This window comes from Colobus angolensis, unplaced genomic scaffold, assembly GCF_000951035.1.
Source record: "Colobus angolensis palliatus isolate OR3802 unplaced genomic scaffold, Cang.pa_1.0 Scaffold3, whole genome shotgun sequence".
Classification (NCBI taxonomy): Eukaryota; Metazoa; Chordata; class Mammalia; order Primates; family Cercopithecidae; genus Colobus; species Colobus angolensis.
In genome coordinates, this window is record NW_012116265.1 from 22,619,449 (window position 1) to 22,642,658 (window position 23,210).

A 23,210-nucleotide genomic window follows, 5' to 3' on the forward strand; every position below is an offset into this window, starting at 1 on the left:
AAAATAAAATAAAATAAAATAAAAACTCATATATTGGGTATATTTAGATTCCTAAAGAGCACTAACAGCCTGTTTCACTTAAAACTAGATAGCCCCTGGTTCAAAGAATCCACCTTCTAGGTCTCAGACAATGGGTCCCAAAGATAGTGGACTTCTTCCACTCTGATAGTGGAAGAAATCAAGAGTCTCTTTCCCGCCTTCTTCTTGGGTGAAGATATGAGCTCAGAAAGAGTTTGGAAGAGTGAATTAAGTCTTCGGTGGCCTTCTCTTATCCCTAATACCCTGGCTCCTCAAGTTAGCTTGGTGCTTTCCAGTAGCCCTAAGAAGGATACACAATATCCCACTGGGGATTCTGAGGGCTCCAATTTCCTTGGGCAACACTTAACGGACATATCTTTCTCTGAATCAAAACTCCTCATTCGTAGATTGCATCTATTCAGAATCTGATGAAAAGAAGGGATCCAGATCTAACCATCTTGTCCACCTCCATCTCCACCAGAATAAATGAAAGGGGACTTTGCTTATTCCAAAGACATCTGTAACCATGTGCTATTAAATTTAATTGCTTTGCTACTGCTACTATTTGCTTTTTTTTCCCCCATTTCAGTTAAACCTCAAATCTCTCTCATTTGCGACTTACCTCACTAGTTCTAAAAATTATCCGGTAGTTGTATGGAGATCCATTTTCTTTCATTTCATCTGGTTTTTCCCTTCGAATGCTCACAGCCACTGGACCAAGATTCTCATCAGCCCCAAAATAGTTCCAGTGTTCTTAGGTAAAATAAGACAAAACAAAGTTAGAAAATCTACCTAACACTTTGAAAATGGTACATTCTGCTCAGTATTTAAGGTCGTCACTCAGAAATTATATTAATAAAATGTAAACATTTAACAAATATTAATATTCTTCAATTAGTTATAAAAACAAAGACTTGGCTACACAGGTTTAGTTCCAGAGAAGATAACGCTGAACACAGGTGGCCTGTTGAGTTTTTCACTACTCTACAGATTACTACTCTACCATTTCTCAAAATAAATTTGTATTTTCTCTCTCTCTCCCACCATTTAAATAGACTACATTTGTACGTGCTTCCTTGCCTAAGAGAAGGCTTGTGCCAGGGCTTTTTAGTTTTTGTTTTTCAAAAAAATTCTAAACATATTAAGAACAGAGTTTGAAGAAAGGGGGATTCCACCAGATTAAAAAAGATGTCCCTGGATTGGAGACAGAGATGTGTGCTGCGAGTCACTGGGCAGCACTCTGCTCCCAAGTAGCCTATGTATGGTGGAGTAGGAGCTCAGAGGAAAGAGCTTCACAGTGTCCCAGGGAGGCAGGACCCAGGGCTCTGGGCCACAGCACGTATCCCACAGTGCAGGGCTAATGTAACTTGTGTGGCCAGGTGACTGATGAGCCTAGGGCCTCTCTTCAATGTTCTGGCCTTTTGCCCAAGGCCCCACACCTTAGCACAAGCCTCCAAAGGACTGGCGCTGAATTTACCTTCCTCTTGACAAAGAGAAAGATGGGGATCAAAATTAAGTTAATTTATAGAAAATACTGAAAAATGGTATTTACTGTGCATATACATCTTTTAAAAATTTAAACTGTTTATACATGAGATGTTCACAGATGAAGTCCACAAAACATGAAAATATATGAAAAACTAGAACAGATAATTTGTTTTTCAAACCTCCAAAATGCTTAATTTACATTACTGTATTTCACTTATATCTGACACGGCTAAATGACTGCATTGTGACATAACATCTCATTATCACACAAAATGCATACATACTTGAAAATACATGTTATTTCCATACAAAATATAAGTATTTGAAAATCCATGAGAATAATAAGAAAAAACAGCATAAATGTCGAATCATGTAGTTTAAAATTAAGTAATGCATATGAAAACACTTTGCAGGTACGAAAGCTCAATTACAAAAGCTACAATCAAAAATGTTGAGGGTTCTCTAAGAATATTATCATAAGCCATGGAAATTCAAAAGAAGAAAAACACAATGGGAATACAAGCAACAAATATCTCATATATGAGAAATAACCCACTAAATGTCACAAAATTCATGTACAGACACTTATGCATATCCTCAAAGCACAGCAAATGAGAATCACACTCAGATTATTTACTCTTACTTTGCACACAATTCTAATAAGCTTGGTTGTCTGGTCTTCAAGCTCACAGCTTTATTTCAGAGGTGTGATAATTCCAGATGTTGACAAAGTCCAGGGTGTAGGGCTGATACAGACTTGCATGCAGACAGCAATGTGATAGAACAACTGACAACAAGGAAGAAAACAGAAAGGGAGGAGACAGAAATAGTATAAAAAAGCGGACAAGAACTTAAAGAAAAACAAGACAGCAGTCTGGGGCCATTTACTGAAGGAGCAAATAGCTTAACACGCTTCAGTAACCTCAGAGGATATTGTACCACTGCAGGACTGAACAACAGTGGATGCAACAGACTGTGAGTCACATTCATTACCTGGTCCTTGTACTTCATGGACTCTAATAAAAACCAACTTCTAGGAACTCCTCAAGTACATCCCACATATCTCACAATGGGCAGGTGGCATGGCAGTTCTCTGCTGCTAGAGAAATTCCCAGATATAGGGCCACCATAAATTCCATCAATAACGTCAACTCATCCTTATCCTCAAGCTTTCCCTGGTCAGCTCCTCTCTCCGTTTTTCCAGGGCAGATGTGGCAAACATGCTCTATTCTCCCTTAACCACCCCTCAACTACCTTCTCCTCAATCTTGGCAAATGACAATGTGTCTACATCACAAAGGAAATAAAGAAGCTATTTCAGATGCAAACTTACTCACCATCCACACAAAGTCACCAGCATCCAGACTCTAGCTTCTTTTTCTGTATGATCCAAAGCCCCACCCCTACGCCCACCCCCATTTGCCCATTCCCCCTTCCTAGGGACTCAGGTGCCTTGATGACCCTCTTTTAATCTTCAACTTCTCCCTCTAGACTTGCTAATTCCCATCATTGTTCAATTACGTTTAAACTCACATTTATTCTCAACTCCTTACTGCCTGTCAGAATTAAAGTTATCTCCTTTTTCCTTTCTTCCATTGGAAATTTCATGAAATAGCTGTCCAATTCCTCACTTCAGAATTATCATCTGACTTCCATTGCATGAGTCACCAATGACATTCTCAAAGTTAAAACAAATGATACTTTTGGTCCTTACCTGGCTCAAACTCTCCGTAACATCTAGCACAGATGATCACTTCATGTTTTCTAGAAACACTCTTACTTCCCTGTTCCTATGCCATTGCCCTCTTCTGATTTTCCTTCTACCGCTCTGGCTGTTCCAGCTCAGTTTTCCTCCCTCTTCCCATCTGAATATTCCACCCACGTTCAGAACTTCAACAACCGCCTCAAGGTTGATGACTCTCAAAGGTCTACATGTCCTCTCCAGACATCTCTAAGCCTGAGATCTTTTTTTGTTTTTGTTGTTGTCTGTTTTGAGACAGAGTCTTGCTCTGTCACCTACGCTGGAGTGCAGTGGCGTGATCTTGGCTCACTGCAACCTCTGCCTCCTGGGTTCAAGCGATTCTCTTGCCTCAGCCTCCGGAGTAGCTGGGATTACAGGTACGTACCACCATACCCGGATAATTTTTTATATTTTTTGTAGAGATGGGGTTTCACCATGTTGGTCAGGCTGGTCTTAAACTCCTGACCTCAAGTGATCTGTCCACCTTGGCCTCCCAAAGTGCTGGGATTACAGGCCTGAGCCACCATGCTGGGCCAAAGTCTGAGATCTTTACATTTACCTAATGGAACTGTTTGTCCCATATGCATCTGCAAAAGTGAACCTATCACCTTCCCACAGAAACCTATATAGGTCCCCATCCAGTCCCTATTTCAGCAACTGCTACCACATTCACCCAGTTGCTCATGCCAGACCCATTGTCATGCTCTGTGAATTCTAGTTTCTGGACCTCTCTCAAATCTATCTTTTCCTCATCCCACTGCCATTATTTCTCCTATCATCACTTGCCTGAGTGTTTGTAGTAGTCTTCTAACTGGTTTGTTTTTATCCAACTTATTCACACTGCCAGATGATCCTTTTAAAATGCAAATCTGACCCTACTACAAAACTTAAAACACTTAGGTTCTTGTACCCTTTCCAAGGTTTCCAAAAGGTTCTCATAACCTGTCACTGTCAATCACTCCAGCCTCAGCTCAGACCTTTCACCTTCTTAAATTTGGAGAACCAGTGATACTAAATTTCTCTTTCAGTTGCTCAAACTCACAGTCTTTTATCATCTGAGAAAATCTGCTGAGAACATTCTTTTCTTAACCCCTCTTTATTTGGCTAAGTCCTCTAATTTTTAGGTCTCATCCGAAGTATGGCACAGACATCTTTGAAAAGAGGGACTGAATACTGGAAGAAAATGCAAGTGTTTACTTTGGATATTGATACTAATAGCTTTATTTTAAAGTGTTATGAATTCATAAAAACAAATTATTAAAACCAAATATTTAATATATCTCAAGAACAAAAATAGAAACATTACAAAAATGTAAATAAAATATAAATTTATAAACAAAATATTAAACATAATCATTTTAGTATTACTGGTAGATAAAATACAAATTGTGTTATTTAAAAAATAAATCCTACATAAAATAAACTAAAACTAAAGACTAAAAATAAGATTACTTTGTTAATAAGAAGAACTGTAAAATTAATGATAATTTAAACTTTTTGTGTATCATCATCAAAAACTGACTACATTTTTTGGTAACTTTTCCCAGCTGCTAATGAAGTATATTTCTGAATTTGGGGAATGGTGATGGGATAATTATAAACTAAATTCAAACACTTTCTTCAGACTCTAGCTTCAAACAAACCCATCTCTGGTTAGATAATGCTAGGAAGATATTTTTGAACTTGTGTCAAGTTTTCACTAAAAAAGAGCTCTCGCTACTATTTCCCAAATAGCTTTTCCAGCCAGTCTTTATCGGTATCAGTCCTATTGGCATGGATGGAGACTCTGGTCCAATTTCCCATGCTAAATTCACCACTATCATCACTAGACTCTGCTTTTCCAAAGTCTTTGAACTTGAAAAAAAATTATTTTTACAATGAAAGCTCTGTTTTTGTCCACTGTCCTTTTTTTTTCTCTTAAGGATTACAGAAGTATAGAAAAAACTCTTTCCATATGAACACAGGTTTATTCTATTCAAAATCCTAATGTACTATTTAAATTTAACCTTCTGGTAGAGAAGAGTTTCATTCAGCAAATTACCATTTTCAGTTCCTTTTTTTTTTTTTTTTTTGAGACAGAGTCTCGCTCTGTGGCCCAGAATGTAGTGCTGTGGCACGACCTTGGCTCACTGCAACCTCCGCCTCCTGGGGTCAAGCAATTCTCCTGCCTCAGCCTCCCGAGTAGCTGGGACTACAGGCGTGTGCCACCATGCCTGGCTAATTTTTGTATTTTTTTTAGTAGAGACGAAGTTTGACCACACTGGCCAGGCTGGTCTCGAACTCCTGACCTCAGGTGATCTTCCCGCCTCAGCCTCCCAAAGTGCTGGGATAACAGGTATGAGCCACCACACACAGCTACAATTTTGAGTTCTAAGCTAGAAGATACTGGACTGCAGTCTCTTCCTTCCTCTCAGGCCCCTGGTCCCTGGGCAGTGTATCTACACTTGCTCTGTGATGTAGCATTTTAAATTTGTTTTCCTATCAGCCATTGACTTCCATTGTTCGCTAGTGAAGATACCCATAATTACAAAGTGTTCTTCTAGCCAGATCCACAATTGTCTTTCTCTTTCTTCTGGAGTGGAAAGTTTAGCAGGGAAGCGGAGTAAGGACAGGGGAGTTTCAGATGAAGAGCGTTAAAGAAAGGCAAGGAAGATTTTGATGAGGAAATTCAGGATGAGGAAAGTCAGAGAAGAAAAGGGGAAGGGAAGAGGAATTGGAACCTCAAGTAGGGTAGAGAAAGCTTCTGATGGATGAACTGAAATACAGGTATTAGACCATCAGAAATTAGAATATTTTAGAGCCAGCATACCGGGATGCCAAAAACCAATACAGCAATTACCACATTAGAATGATATAATGCAGCAAAGCAAAGCATTTTGTTAAGTACTCTAATCACATCGACAACAACAACAACAAAAAAACCAAAAAAAGGTACTTCCTTTTTATTATTATTATTATTATTATTTTTGAGACGGAGTCTCGCTCTGTCACCCAGGCTGGAGTGCAGTGGCCTGATCTCAGCTCACTGCAAGCTCCGCCTCCCAGGTTCACACCATTCTCCTGCCTCAGCCTCCCGAGTAGCTGGGACTACAGGCGCCTGCCACCTCGCCCGGCTAGTTTTTGTATTTTTTAGTAGAGACGGGGTTTCACCGCGTTAGCCAGGATGGTCTCGATCTCCTCACCTTGTGATCCGCCCGTCTCAGCCTCCCAAAGTGCTGGGATTACAGGCTTGAGCCACCGTGCCCAGCCAGGTACTTCCTTCTTTTTTATAGATGTGGCAACTTTGATTTAAAGAAGATAAGTCACTTAGCCACAAGTAGTATATAGCAGTACCAGATTTAAACATATTAACTGCTGATTTGAAAGCTCATTTTCTTAGCCATTACACACAATATTATGTTCCCATAAGTTTCTAAAATTTTATTATGAATAAAAAAATCATTAAATAAAACTTGGTTCCTAAAGGAATAAACTGTTTATCTAGTCAGATGAGACATAATGCTTTATTTCTTGATGTGCTGTTTAAGGTTTTGTTGAAAGGGAGAGAGATTAACATTATATCAATATACAGTTTACTTCCTTCCACCTACTCCATTCCTCACATTTAAATGTTTAGTCTGAAGTTTTCTTGTTAGTTCTGGTTCTTGGTTTTAACCAGGATGGTACAAAGAGTACCAATAAATAATTATGTCATCATTAAAATATTCCAGGTAAATAGTTTTATTTTTGGTTGATACATTCACAATAATGATTATAACAAAAATTTCACATTCTTAGTGAGGGGAAACAGTAAATAGTTCAAAGCTCAAAGTAATTAGATCAGGCACAGTCCAATTACCTGATTATAAGGTATACATAAGCATGTGTGTACAAGGCAAAAAAAGTTAATCTTGGTGTTTTACTTGTGAAGGGGAAAGGAAACTACAGTTACAAGAGTTACAGGGCTTCAACTAGCAAATTTTTGTCACTTGCACTGGTTATCATGGTATCTGCAGGCTATTTTTAATACTTCAGTTGCATACTTCTCTGAGGACATCTATAGCATAATCTCAACTGAATGTAATTATGAACAGTAAAAATATAGTTTTACAAGTAATCTGTAAAGTTATAATTTATGGCTTAAAACATCTGCTTACAATAGTTAATTTAAATTGTTTAATAGAAAAAATAGACATCAGAAACACGAATCAAAGAAACACAAACCAAATAAAACTTAGCTACTATCTCATGACTAACCCAATATCAAAACAATGTTTCTGAAATAAAAAACCAGCCCTTGGTAGAGATGTAAGATATTCATCCATTGCTGGTGGCACTGTGGATTGGTATCAACTGCTTTTGAAAGCAATATGGCAAGATATGTTAGAGTCACAAAAATGTTCACATCTAAATCTTAGAATTACCCTAAGTACCCTAATTGATCATACAGAAAGAACAATAAAATCTTTTCCATTTTTCTCAAGAAAAAAACACCATAAGTCAATGTATAATGGGGATGCTAAAGACACAAGTAATAAGCAGACAGACTTGGGCTTCATCATATATCAGCAGGTCAAAGAATGGCACAGTGACAACTTCAATAGCTTAAAGTTATTTCACCATTTTTAACATTTAAACTATTTTTCTTAGGTAGTCTACTTGGTTGGTTACATGTGTGCCACTATCAGTACAGTTAACAACATAAACTTTGACCCTCAATGTTTTCATCAGTTTAATATTTTCATTAGACACACATATGCACACGTATGTTTATTGCAGCAGTATTTACAATAGCAGAGACTTGAAACCAACCCAAATGCCCATCACTGATAGACTGGATAAAGAAAACGTGGCACATATACACCATGGAATACTATGCAGTCATAAAAAAGAATGAGTCATGTCCTTTGCAGGGACATGGATGAAGCTGGAAGCCATCACTCTCAGCAAACTAACACAGTAACAGAAAACCAAACATCGCATGTTCTCACTCATAAATGGGAGCTGACAATAAGAACATGGACACAGGGAGGGGAACATCACATATGGGGGCCTGTCAGGCGGTGGAGGGCAAGGGTAGGGTTAGGACAAATACCTAATACATGTGGGGCTTAAAAACCTAGATGACAGGTTGATAGATGCAGCAAACCACCATGGCACATGTATACCTATGTAACAAACCTGCACGTTCTGCACATGTATCCCGGAACATACAAAATACAGTAGAGTAGAGTAAAATAAATAAAATAAAATAAAATAAAATAACAACTAGGAAAACCACTCACTGTTCAAATTTTTCAGGTTTTGTTTTTGTGCAACTTCTTACATCTTAATCTGACTAATGAGTAAGAAACAGAGAACAAAGCTAAAGACTGGAGAATTCAATGTTAAAAAGAAAGAAATGTATTATCTTGTTAAAAGGAAACACAGGTTTGCCCAAGTGGACATAATAAAAGGCCAAGTGCTTAAAGAATGGCTCTCCTTCTGGGAAGTGCACCACTTAGATTCTCAGTTTCTGGTCCTCAGAGGGCTCATCCTAATTTTAAGGGTGGAGGTTCCATGAGAACTCAATAGCCTACGACTTCGCACCATAATCAAAAGCAGGTCAGAGTAATGCACGGGGACATTTAAACAGGACTGGCCACATGCCAGATTTCTGTCCCAAAGCGTGGCACTAAACTTATAATTACTGTTGCCTAAGAGTAATTGCTCACATTTACAAAGTGCATAGTAGTCTGACGTTCCATTTCTTCTTCCCATAGGTAACACTTAAAAAGTGGGGTGATGTATTTGAAAAGATTACATCTAATTTGGAGGTTTAAAACAGTATCTAAAGTAGCACCTAATAGGCCTCTAACTTTTCAGTAAAAGGTAAACTTTAGTATGAAGTTATGTTGATATTAATAAATTGCATCAAAATGATTAAAGAAAAAAATACAAGACAAACTTATTTAAAATAAAAGGACATATATTCCAACTTTTTTGTACATAAAATTTTTTTAAATAAAGGGAGGATAAATATTGGCAGAATCATGAGAGATTTTTTACTGGTTGCTATCAGTCTATGACAAATGGCCAATAATTATATTTTTAAAAATTGACACTCACTAGTGATCAAAGAAACAAAATGTCTTTTGTTGGTCTTTACTACATGTTCAAAAATATAAACTGTAAATATTCAAAGTAGTTAAGAGAATGTTAAACTACAAGTCTTAAACATACCAGTGGATCTTTCTGGTCTAAGCTTTCTTAAGAGCAATTTGGCAATAAAAAAATCAAGGCTGCTGTAAAGCTCACATTTCATTTACAGGGCTCCACCTTATGGAAATCATTAGATATGTGGAAAAAACTTACATAACAAGCATGTGGCTAGGAATAGAAATTAGGGGGTCTATAAACTTGACCGAAAAAAATGCATCTTTATTTTCACCAACTTCTAACTGAAATTTAGTGCTTTCATCAATTATAAATGCAGGCAACAAACTATATTAATATTAGTTTTACATGTGACTTTGACATCAATAGAAATCACAGTTTAATATTACATTAAAGTTGTTGCAGACGTATCAGAATATTAATTACACTCACCCCTACTTTGAAATGATGGTAATTAACAGAGCTGCCGCCAGGTCTTTTTTTCATGAAATAAGAACGAAGCCATCGATTACTATGTCTCAAAATTTTAACACTTTTGCAACTGTGCTTCAATATGCTTGGTTTGCTTTGTATTTTTGTTTCATGCACTTTAAAACATTACGCTGGTGGGGTGGGGCGGGGGGATGGGGGAAGTGGCTTACTAATCAAGGTCAAAGTAGGAGGACTGCTTGAGCCTAGGAGTTCAAGACCAGCCTGAGCAACACAGTGAGACACCATCAATACAAAAAATTGGCCAGGCACGGTGGCTCACATCTGTAATCCCAACACTTTGGGAGGCCGAGGCAGATGGATTGCTTGAGGTCAGGAGTTGGAGACCATCCTGGCCAACATGGTGAAACCCCCTCTCTACTAAAAATACAAAAACTAGCCAGGCATGGTGGTAGGCACCTGTAATCCCAGCTACTTGAGAGGCTGAGGCAGGAGAATCACCTGAACCCGGGAGGCAGAGGTGGCAGTGAGCCGAGATCGCCCCACTGCACTCCAGCCTGGGCAACAGAGCAAGACTCCATCTCAATCAATCAATCAATCAATAAAATATTAGCTGGGCACAGTGGTACACACCTGTAGTCCCAGTTACTTGGGAGGATGAGGTGGGACAAGCACTTGAGCCCAAGAGATCAAGGTGGCAGTGAGCTGTGATCATGCCACTACACTCCAGCCTGGGTGACAGAGCAAGACCCAGTCTCAAATAAAAATAAATAAATAAAAATGCATTCCAAGGAGAGTTCACAGGCTTCACTAAACTGTTATCAGGATCAATGGGGCAACAACCACAAGAAGTTAAGACCAGTTAATGTAAGCATTATTTATTATAACAAGAAACAGAAAAAACAGCTGAAAAACTTTAAAAAAGATATGGCAAGGCCTATTACAGAAGCAGGACAAAAGTGTAAACTGTATTTAAGACTCCTCATTCATTTTAAAAAAGAGTACGCATGTATTAAGACTGATGGGGCAGAAATAAAACCAATAGTATTCCCACAAAATTAATTTTCTAGAGTTTCTATTTTTTCTATAATGATATACATATATAACTTTTATAATTGGAAGGTTTTTTTGTTTGTTTTTTGTTTTGTTTTGTTTTTGGAGACAGAGTCTCTCTCTGTCACCCAGGCTGGACTGCAGTGGTGCGATGGCTCACTGCAACCTCCGCCTCCCAGGTTCAAGCGATTCTTCTGCTTCAGCCTCCTGAGTAGCTGGGATTACGGGGATGTGCCACCATGCCCGGCTAACCTTTGTATTTTTAGTAGAGACAGGGTTTCACCATGTTAGTCAGGCTGGTCTCAAACTCCTGACCTCGTGATCTGCCTACCTCGGCCTCCCAAAGTGCTGGGACTACAAACATGAGCCACTGTGCCTGGCCAGATATTTTTTTTAACTATAAAAAATGCATTTGGTTTGCAAATGGTCAATGACTATAAAGAACATGTTTAAAAGTTAAGTTATTTTTAATGTTAATACCAATTCAAACATTAGCCTAGAAAAAAAAAAAAACTAACATCTAAATGAAAGAAATCATGATGAAACATTTGTTTCTAAATGAATTGCCTTATATTTAAAACATCCTTTACACCTCCTTACCAGGCATATTGCAGCAAGATGTCTTCCTATATAAAAGGCTTTTGGAGGATTTAGGGGGAAGTCTCTAACAGGTAGCCAGAAATTCAGTTAAGGCAGAAGTCACCACACTGCTAACAAGGACAGGGACCGTGCAGTGTCCCAAATACTCAGCAAAACCTACCTATTTGTTGACTAAATGTTTACATGAGTCCTAGATGTCTTCCTATATAAAAGGCTTTTGGAGGATTTAGGGGGAAGTCTCTAACAGGTAGCCAGAAATTCAGTTAAGGCAGAAGTCACCACACTGCTAACAAGGACAGGGACCATGCAGTGTCCCAAATACTCAGCAAAACCTACCTATTTGTTGACTAAATGTTTACATGAGTCCTAGAGATGGCTTCTGCTCATGCTTCTCTCAGACTTGACTTGAATGCAAATAGGAAGATGTCTCCTCTCATTGCCTTGATGCTCAGATTAATGGGCTCACCATACAGAGGAAGGACCTCCATTAGAAGACTGGAAAAGGAATTGATGCAATAAAGCAAATTTTTTTTGAGCACCTAATTTCAGGGCTCAAAATGAGGGTCTCACTGTCTGAAGATATAATGAGGTACACATTTGGGAAATAGGTGGCAAGCTTGATTATGTATGTCATCAACTTGTACTGAAACAACAGATCTAAAAGTCCCTTTGTTTCAAGAATGCCAAACAAAGAGCACAGAAACTCACTGGAATGTGGAAATCAGTAAGCAAGGTAGTTGCTTTGATCTTTTTATATGGAAGGTGTTGGGGCACAGATAACAATACCCCAAAATATGGTGCTTTTGCATGCTGGATATTTTTGAATTAAAGAAATTGAAAGGCCGTAGAAGATGTCTCAGAACCAAGGACCTTCTAATCTTCTCTAGTTTCTCCCCTGAAAGCAAAGGGAGGGACTCTCCGGTACTTCCTTATCTGACTGAGGAAACGTCTTACCAAAAAAGTAAAACTGTCTTAAAACTCCCTCCCTAGGAATCACATCAGATAACCAGGAAAGATTAACCACCTGAATTCATAGGCCAATTTTCTGTAGTGATGTTGTCTCACTATGTTGCTTAGGCTGGTCTTGAACTGCTGGGCTCAAGCAGTCCTCCCACCTTGACCTCCAAAATCATTGGTATTAATAAGCCACTGCCCACTGGCCAGAATAATGTTTTAAAATGCATGGAATAAAAATACAAAGCAAACCAAGCATATTGAAACACAGCTGCAAAATGTTAAAAGAGAGAACACTAATAGTCACCACACCATGCAGGCTTTTCATCTATTATGCTGAGGGCAGTTCCTGGAAATTACCTGGGACAGTTTATCTGCAAATTAAAACTACCATTGTTCATAGTGAGGTTCTGCCCCTCACCTTCCTATCACCTCCTCCTGGAACTCAGAGGAGCTTTGTTCCAGGACATTATCTATTCTTTGGGCTCATTCATTCCCTCTGAAAATCATTTACCACTCTCACAATTGCCTACATCCCCCAATTCCCTCTGCACTACGAAGGGGGTGCTACTTAAGCTTCAAACATCTGGCCAATCTTTTGGTGTCACACCTTCTATGGTTCCTGTGTTTATGCATGTGTATGACTGTATATACATGCATATATGTACATGAAAGTTTTTATTTGTTTTTCATTTTTTTTTTCTGCCTGAAAAAAATAAATTTTTTTAACATTTTATCTGGACTCCTTTTAGACTTAGAGAAAAGTTACAAAAATATTACAGGTTATTTCCATATTGCTCACCCAGACTCCCCCAGTGCCAACATCTTATATAACGACATACAGTACAATAATCATTGTCAAAACCAGGAAACTAAGCCTGCTTTGTTGGGACTGGCTGGGACCATGGAGAGACTCCCCAGTGCAGGGTAAGTGAGAGATCCCCAATGAGCCACATTTCCACTGTGGACTCACTCCTGTGATCCCAGCTATGGAAGAGCCCCATGACCCTTGCAGGCCCTGAAACAAACATAAGGAGATGCCTGGAAAACATGCCAGGGCACTGCTCAGGACAAAGTCCACAATTGGTCCAACACATCCTCCTGAGTCCTATGCAGCTACGGCATGCATAATGACACCATTTTGACAGCCTAGCCCCAAAGAGACTGCACCCTGCCCTAGGGATCAACAGCAGTTGCATCTCCATATTCCTGGAACCCCACCGACATCCCCTATATGCAGCCACTGCCACAGCAAACTGCTACCACCAGGACTGAAGCATGGGCCAACTGGCAGCAACCCCCCTTTCTCCAGCAGAGTGAGATCACCCATTTTCACATGCCCAGACTTCATGGCCTGCAGGTGCCTTTGTTGTGGGTTGCCATCACTGGGGCTGAAGCACAAGGGAAGGGAATGTTTTCCACCCATCTGCATGTGGCTGCTGCCACTGAAAGCAATCCCGTCCTCCCCAGGAGCACAGCCACAGAGCAGCCACTGCCATCCCCACCTGAGCAACCTTCTAGGGGTCTGGGGATAACTCAGTCCCTGCCCACAATAGCCAATGTTTCATGTGCCATCAAGGGGATGGAGGTCAAGCCCTCTCAGGCCACCATAGCCACGGCCAACACCAGTGCACACCACTTAGAACTCAGATGATCATCCCACCACTGTTACTGCTATCACCCCATCATGCCTGCTTCCCAGGGCCCAGGACTCCAACAACTGTAGCCCACTGCCAGCATTACTGGGTATCCAAGTAAGTCACTTGTAGTCCCAGAATTAACCTGCTGGGACCTGCTAGCACAAGTGCTGGTGTTTGCTGCCCTGAGGCCCAGACACACACAGACTCAGTCCAACACTGCTACCACCGGGCTTGATGACTGGCCCACCTCCCAGTCACCAGCAAAAGTTCAGCAAGCCTCCATTAACGACTGTACCCTAAGTCAAGGAAATTACACAGATACCACTTATGCTGCTGTCAGATCAAGACATTATACATAGACTATACTACTACATGCACCCAGAATCAAAGTCAAAATGCCCTACCCAACCAGCACTATAGATACATTTTCAGGAAAAAGTCCTTCCCCATGAAAGTAAACTCAAAAAACTGCAAGAAGCAGCTATTATATCAGATGTGTACATAGCAATGTAAGGACATAGAAACCATGAAAAAACTAAGAAATATGACATCTTAAAAAGAATACAATATGTCTCCAGCAACAGATCCCAATCAAAAAGAAATATACAAAATCCTAGAAAAAGAATTCGAAACGTTAATTAATGAAGCTCAGTGAAATACAACCAAATACTGAAAAAGAACACAAATATATCAGAATATGAATGAGAAATTTACCAAAGAGATAGAAATTATAAAAAGAAACAAACAGAAATACTGGAAGTGAAGAATTCATTGAATGAAATACAAAATACATTTGAAAGCATCAACAACAGACTAGATTAAGCAGAAAAAAGAATCTCAGTACTTGAAGACGGATCTTTTGAAATAACAGTCAGTCAAAAATTGCAAAAAAAAAGAATACAAAAAAGTGCAAAGCCTATGTGACATGAGACATTATAAAGCAACCAAATATTCAAATTTTCAGAGTCCCAGAAAGTGAAAAGAAAATCAAAGGGTTAGAAAACATATTTAATGAAATAATAAGATAAAAACATTCTAAGTCTAGCAAGAGATGTAGATATCCAGATACAGGAAGCTTACAGATCCCCAAACAGAAGCAATAAAAAAGGGTCTTCTCCACGGCACATTTTGGTGAAACCATCAAAAGCCAAAGACAAAGAGAATTCCAAAAATAGCAAGAGAAAAGTGTGTAGCCACTTATAAAGGGACCCCCATCAGACTAACAGTGGATTTCTAAGCAGAAAACTTCTAAGCCAGTAGAGAATGGGAAGATACATTAGAAGTGCTGGGAAAAAAAAAGAAAAAACAACAACAACAAAACCTGTCAGCCAAAGCTACTATACTCAGCAGTTATCCTTCATAAATGAAGGATAAAAAGTCTTTCCAAGACAAGCAAAAGCTGAGAGAATTCATCTTTTTTTAGTATTAAATTCAGTGCTTTAAAAAAAAAAAAAAAATGCTTAAGCGAGTCCTAGCCCTGGAAGTGAAAAAATGGTAACCACCATCATGAAAACACACAAAAATGTTACCATTCCAGAAAGCCACCAAACTTGGCCAGGTGCAGTGGCTCCCACCTGTAATCCCAGCACTCTGGGACACTGAGGCAGAAAGACTGCTTGAGCCTAGTAGTTTGAGACCAGCTTAGGCAACATAGTGAGACTTCATTCCTAGAAACAATTTTTTTTAAAAATTAGCTAAGGCCAGGTGCAGTTGCTCAAACCTATACAGTTCTAGCACTGTGAGAGGCCAGAGCAGGCAGATGGCTTGGCTCAGGAGTTCAAGACCAGCCAGGGCAACATGGTGAAACCCCATCTCTACAACAAATAGAAAAGTGAGCCAGGCGTGGTGGTGTGTGCCTGTAGGCCCAGCTACTTAGGGGGCTGAGGCAGAAGGATCACTTGAGCCCAGGAGGCAGAGGTTGCAGTTAGCCGAGATCAGGCCTCTATACTCTAGTCTGATTGACAGAGCAAAACCTTGTCTCAATACAAAGAATCTTGCTCCGCTGCCCAAGCTAGAGTGCAGTGGTGCAATCTCGGCTCACTGCAACCTCCACCTCCCGCGTTCAAGCGATTCTCCTGGCTCAGCCTCCCGAGTAGCTGGGATTACAGGTGCCCACCACCACACCCCGCTAATTTTTTTGTAGTTTTCGTAGAGACGGGGTATCACCATCTTGGCCAGGCTGGTTTCTGACTGCATGATCCACTTGCCTCAGCCTCCCAAAGTGCTGGGATTACAGGCGTGGGCCACTGTGCCCTGCCATACTTCTTTTTAATTAGTCAGGCATGGTGGCATATGCCTGTAGTCCTAGATATTCAGGAGACTGAGGTGGGAGGATCACTTAAAGTCCGGGAATTCAAGGCTGCAGTGGGCCATGATTGCACCACTGTACTCTGGCCTAAATAACAGAGTAAGCACCTGTCTCAAAAAAAAAAAAAAAAGAAAAGAAAACCACCAAATCACAGTGGTAAACAATATGAGAAAGAAACCAATATACAAAATAACTAGATATCAATTAATAAAGTGACAGAAATATGTCCCCACCTATAAATAATAACCTTGAATGTAAACAGATTACATTTTCCACAGAAAAGATATAGATGGGCTGAATGGAAAAAAAAAATACGTGACCCAACTATATAATGTCTACAAGAAACTCATCTTACCTCTAAAGAAACATACAGACTACAGTAATAGTATGAAAAAGGTAGTCCATGGAAATGGAAACCAAAAGTGAGCAGGAATAGGTATACTTAGATAAAACAGACTTCAAGTTAAACAAAGCAAGAGACAATGAAGGCCATTATATAAGATAGATCAATTCAGCAAAAGAATATAACAATTCTAAACATACATGCACTTACCACCAGAGCACCCAGATATATAAACAAAACATTATTAGATTTAAAGAGAAAGACTCCAATACTATCACAGTTAGAGCAGTGGTCCCCAACCTTCTTGGCACCAGGAATAGGTTTCATGGAAGACAATTTTTCCACGGACCTTGGGGACAGGGGACAGGCATTAGTTAGATTCTTATAAGGAGTGCACAACCTATATCCCTCGCATGCATAGTTCACAACGGGGTTCATTTGCGCTCCTATGAGAATTTAATGCTGCCGCTGTTCTGACTGGAGGGAGAGCTCAGGCTATAATGCTGGCTCACCTGCTGCTCACCTCCTGCTGTGCAGCCTGGTTCCTAACAGGCCACAGACCAGTGGTTGGGGACTCCTGAGTTAGAGACCTCAACACCCGATTCTCGTCCTTAGACAGATCATCCAGACAGAAAATTAATAAAGAAACACTGAATTTAAGCTACACATTAGACCAAATGGATGTAACAGACATTTACAGAATATTTCACTCAGCAGTTGCAGCATACACATTCTTTTCATCAGCACATAGAACATTCTCCAAGATGGACTATATATTAGGGCCCAAATAAGTCTCAAAAAAACGTTAAAACTTTAAATAATATCAAGTATCTCTTGAGACCACAATGAAATAAAATTAGAAACCAATAACAAGAGAAACTCTATAGACTGCAAAAATACATAGAAATTAAACAACACGCTCCTGAATGACCACTGGGTCAAAGAAGAAACTAAAGAGAAAATGAAGAAATTTCTTGAAGCAAATGAAAACCAAAATACAAAGTACAAAACCAATGGGATACAGCAAAAACAGTGTTAAGTGAGAATTTTATAACAATTTAAGTGACTACATCAAAAACAGAGGAATATTTCAAATAAGCAATCTAATGGTGTACCTCAAGAAACTAGAAAAACCAAGAACAAACCAAACCCGAAATTAGAAGGAAAGAAGTAACAGATCACAGAATTAAACAAAATAGACACTAAAAACACAATAGAAAAAAATCTGCAAAATAAAAAGTTGGTTTTTTGAAAAGACAATTGATAAATCACTTGGTAGGATAACCAAGAAAAAAAAAAGAGAGAAGACCAAAATCAAATCAGAAATGAAAAAAGAGACATCATAACTGATAACTACAGAAACACAAAAGATCAGAGGCACTAACAAACTAAAAAACTTACAGGAAATGGATGAATTCCTGGACATAAGATCATGCAGTAATAAAAAGTCTCCCAGTAAAGAAGAGCCCAGAACCCAATGGCTTTGCTGTTGAATTCTATCAAACTTCCAAAGAACACAAATTCTCATCAAAGTATTCCAAAAAACTGAAGAAGATGGAACTCTCCCTAACTCATTCTATGAGTTCAGCATTACCCTGATACCAAAACCAGACAAGGACACACAAAAAAAAGAAAACTGCAGGTCAGTATCCCATATGAACATACATGCAAAAATGCTCAACAAAATACAAACAAACTGAATCCAACAGCACACTAAAGAAATAATACACCATAATCAAGTGGGATGTATCTCAGAGATGCAAAGATGGTTCAAAATATGCAACTCAGTAAGTACGACATATCACATCAACTAAATGGAGGACAAAAACCATATGATCATCCCAACAGACATAAAATGTTTGGTAAAATTTTGCATCCCTCCAAGATTAAAAACTCTCAACAAACTAGGCATAGAAGAAACAGACCTCAACATTATAAAGGCCATATATGACTAGCACATAGCTAATATCACACTGAATGGGGAAAAGCTGAAATCCTTTTCTCTAAGAACTGGAACAAGACAAGGATGTCTACTTTCACTACTCCAGTACAGTATTGGAAGTTCAAGCCAGAGCAATCAGGTAAAAAAAAGAAAGAAAAGGCATCTAAATCAGAAAAGATGAAGTCAAATTGTTCCTCTGTGCTGACGATATAATCTTATATCTAGAAAAAACTTAAGTCTGCACCAAAAAAATATTAGATCTGGATCATTAAATTCAGTAAAGTTGCATGATACAAAATGAACATCAACACAAATTCAGTAGTGTTCTTTTACACCAATAACAAATTAGTTGAGAAAGAAATCAAGAAGGCAATTTCATCTACAACAGAAACAAAAACAAAAACAAAAAACAGAAAAAGAAAAGAAAAATACCTAGGAATAAATTAAACCAAAATTGTAAAAGATCTCTGTAAGGAAAACTACGAAACGCTGTTGAACGAAATTGAAGAACACACAAACAAACATGTCCCATGCCCATGGAGCGTAAGAATTATCATCATTAAAATGACAACATTTTACAGATTCAGTGCAAATCCCCATTCAAAATACCAATGCCATTCTTTGCAGAAATAGAAAAAACATCCTAAAATTCACATGGAACCAAAAAAAAGAGGCAGAACAGACAAAACAGAGCAAAAAGAACAAAGCTGGAAATATCATACTACCTGACTTTAAAACATATTACAAGGCTATTGTAATCAAAACAGCATGGCACTGGTCTAAAAACAGACACAAAGACCAATGGAACAGAATCCAGAATCCAAAAAAATTCATACATTTACAGCCAAATAATTTTTGACAAAGGGGTCAAGAACACACACTGGGGAAAGGACACCCTCTTCAATAAATGGTGCTGGGAAAATTCTACACTCCTCTCTCTCACCATATACAAAATCAACTCAAGATGGATTAAAGACATAATAAACATATGACCTGAAACTATAAAGCTACTAGAAGAAAGCAAAGGAGAAATGCTCCAGGACATTGGTTTAGGCAAAGACGTTATGGCTAAGACCTGAAAAACACAGGCAATGAAAACAAGAATAGACATACGGGACTATACTAAAGTAAAAAACTTTTGTACAGCAAAAGAAACAATCAACAGAGTGAAGAAATCATGAGTTTCATGGGGTAAAATATTTCCAAATTCTTCATCTGACAAGGATGAAGAGAGGGTGGTTAATGAGTACAAACATACAGTTAAACAATAAAAGTTCTAATGCTCAATAGCACATTAGAGTGACTATAGTTAGCAACAATCTACTGGTGTATTCAAAATAGCTGAAAGAGAGGCCTTGAAATGTCCCCAACACAAAGAAATGATACTCAAGGTGATGGATATCCTCCCTCACAAATAAAACCGGGAAATTAACATTGGCGCAATACCATTAACTAAAGTTCTTATTCAAATTTTACCAGTGTTTCCATTATGTGAAATCCCCCCAATCCCATTCAGAATCCCATGTTGCATTTTGTTGTTATGTCTTTTTAATCCCCTATAGATTCTAAGAGTTCCTTAGTCTACTTGTCTGTCACGACCTTGACAGCTTTGAAGAGTATTTCTCCCTCAATTTGGGTTTGTGTGGTAGTTTCAAGTGATTGGGCTGGGGTTGTGCCTCTTGGGCAAGAGGACTACAGAAATGATGTGTCCTTGTCAGTACATCTGGAGGTTCATATCAACCTTGATTCACTTAGGTAAGGCTGTGTCTGCCAGGTTTCTCCACCATTAAGTTACTATCTTTTCTCCTGTAGTTTACAAATGTCTTAAAGGAAATACCTGGAGGTCATGCAAATCCTGCTTCTCCTCCCATTTCTCCTTCAACAGTCATTCACTGATTTTAGTTTCCATCAGTTGTGTCCAGTAAAGCTTACAATAGTAAAAATCAATCTCTGTGATGGCGTTTTGTGCCTATGGGGATCAATTGGTGGTTGGTAAATTTCCACAAAACCACCATGATCACATACAGACCTGTCTGTAGTCTCATTTCTTGAGAAGAGAGGAAGAAGAACTGCAACGTATTACCCAGTGTCTGGAGTATAACACAAGGCCATATACACAGAGGGCTTCCTCTACCTTTTTCTTCCTGATGCTATGAATACAAGACACATTGGCTCCTCAACTCAATAAATTTTATACCTTGTTCAGCAACAAACATGTATTCATTTGTAAAACCTGACCTTCTATTCTGTGGCCCTTGCCTTCAAAGCATGCTTAGGCTGGCTGTGAATTAATGCAGCATAGAAATCATCATGCAAAACAAGAGGTGCTAGGGTGTGTCAGGTCAGTGGTGGGAGAGCATCTAAACCTTGCAGGAGAGGAGTTCAGAGGGCTGCATAACCCTGGAGGGCGGGCAAGAGAGGAAAGGAAGAGTAACCTATTCTAGTGCATACCCTGGGGCAGGGGAAGGAAACTCAACTCCATGCAGGAGTGGAACAGGATAAAGCCCTTCTAATTTGACACACCTGTGGGTTTCTATCCTGCAGCCTGATTATTGCTCTCTCACTGCACAGGGACACCTTCCTATAAAAAGGTTACACTACTTCTCCTATGTAAGAAGAGATTAGCTGGGGAGCTGCAGGGGAACCCAAGCCTCTTACATTAAGCTACCTCAACCTTTATTCATAAATGTGATAAAGATCACTGGACAACTAACAGCATGAAGAAGAAAAAACAAGAAAAGTAAGAAAAGTAAAATGTACAAACAGGAAGATACAGGTAATTCAAGAAAAAGAACTTAGAAAAAATTTTTAATTAATACCAACAGAGAAATGGGAGGGGAGGTTATATAAGAAAAAACTATTATGAAAGATAACTACAAGGTGGGCGCAGTGGCTCACGCCTATAATCTCAGCACTTTGGGAGGCTGAGGTGGGAGGATTGCTTGAGCCCAGAAGTTTGAGACCAGCCTGGGTGACATGGTGACACCACATCTCTACAAAAAGAAATCTAAAAAAATTAGCCAGGTGTGTTGATGCACACTTGTGATCCCAGCTGTTTAAGAGGCTGAGGTGGGAGGATCACTTGAGCCCAGGAATTTGAGGCTGCAGCGAGCCATAATCACGCCACTGCACTCCAGCCTGTGACAGTGGAAGACCCTGTCTAAAAACAAAAAACAAAAGAACGAGTTATTGGGGGATTAAAAATATGACGGCTAAAAATAAAATTCAGCAAAAGGACTAATAGAACATACAGAGCTACATAGCAACTGCTTGTCATCAGATGAAATCAATGAGTATAGAACAAAAATAAAAAGAAATTGAAATTACAAAAGAAAAAAAAAGGGAAGATAAGTCCAGGGGTTCACCATCCATCAAAACAGAGTTCCAACAGAGGAAACAAAGAAATTGTAGAAGACTTTTTAAAAAACCTCTGTTTAATAGCTTCCCATTCATCTTAACTGCACTAATTGGAGACTATAAATACCATGAACGCAGAGGTGTATCTCCATTTTTTCTCCTCCAGGCACTGTATCTGGCACACAACAGATGCTAAATATTATTTGAATGACTGAACAAATGGATAAATGAGTGAATAAATGTGCAGTTATTTTAATTTTTAAAACTACTTTAAAAAAATGAAGGGTACTCTTGACAACAGTAAATTGGATAATGCATTTTTGTATGTGGGTGCAACACTCTGATTTCCCTTCTAGGAAGAACCTACAACCAGTTTGGTCACAAGAAATAGGATTAGTTAAAAGTCTCTGGATGCCGTGCCTTCAAATCTACTATAATTTTTGAGCTGGGCCACACTCTTCCTGGGCAGCCCCTAGTCAATAGCTGAGCATAGTGGGGTAACAGGACCTGCCTTTTACTCCCCAACAAGGAGTGATGCTCTAGTAATGCCTCTCTAATGCTCATTTTTGACCCTTTGCATTGGCTGACACTTTGTCAGATCTGCATCATGGTCTGAGGCTCTCCCTGCCTAATCTTCCTTTGTCTCCTCTTTCCTTTGAAGAACTGAAGGCTTTCTCTGCAAAATTATCTTTCACAGACCTAAGTTCTCTCATCCAAGCCCCTAACCACTTGTAGTCCTGTATTGTCTCAGCATCTGCCTTTCAGATGACCCACATGTTTATTACATTATTAAATAAAGGACTATCTGGCAAAGACAAGAGGTTAGAGTTTGAGTAGGGTAGACTATAAAGGGACTAAGAAACCTAGAATTTGGGTAAGAGGCATGAGGCCCTGAAGTTACATAAAGAATTGGGAATGGGACATGAGGAACAGAAGTTATCTGCAATCTGAAGGTAGACTAGAGATCGTAGGTTGAACATAATGAAGATGAAGGAGGCATCAAAGAAGCTTTAATTTACAGAAGGAGAGCAATGATGAGGAGGGGAGAAAAATGGTGAACTCCAAATCTCTCTGCATGTGGGTTACAGATACCAATGAGATAGCCATCTGGCTAGAGGCAGATTAACAGCTGGTGAGAAATGCAGCTGGAACTAAGGAGAAAGCCTGGGGACAGAGGTATTTTATTTGGATATAAATGTATAC

The 23,210-nt window shown here is 39.1% G+C and overlaps 1 protein-coding gene across 4 annotated transcripts in view; it reads right to left on the reverse strand.

Moving 5' to 3' along the window:
- The window catches only part of SIPA1L1 (signal-induced proliferation-associated 1 like 1), a 221,344-nt gene that overhangs the window by 122,588 nt on the left and 75,546 nt on the right, over positions 1–23,210 (reverse strand). For 3 of the 4 annotated variants that reach the window (XM_011949634.1, XM_011949633.1, XM_011949635.1), the window contains exon 3: positions 641–771. In XM_011949634.1, coding sequence (XP_011805024.1) covers positions 641–771 — 131 coding nt within the window. Of the gene's footprint in view, positions 1–640; positions 772–20,487; positions 20,586–23,210 lie in introns of those variants that run through there. The other variant, XM_011949636.1, reaches the window with a different exon arrangement.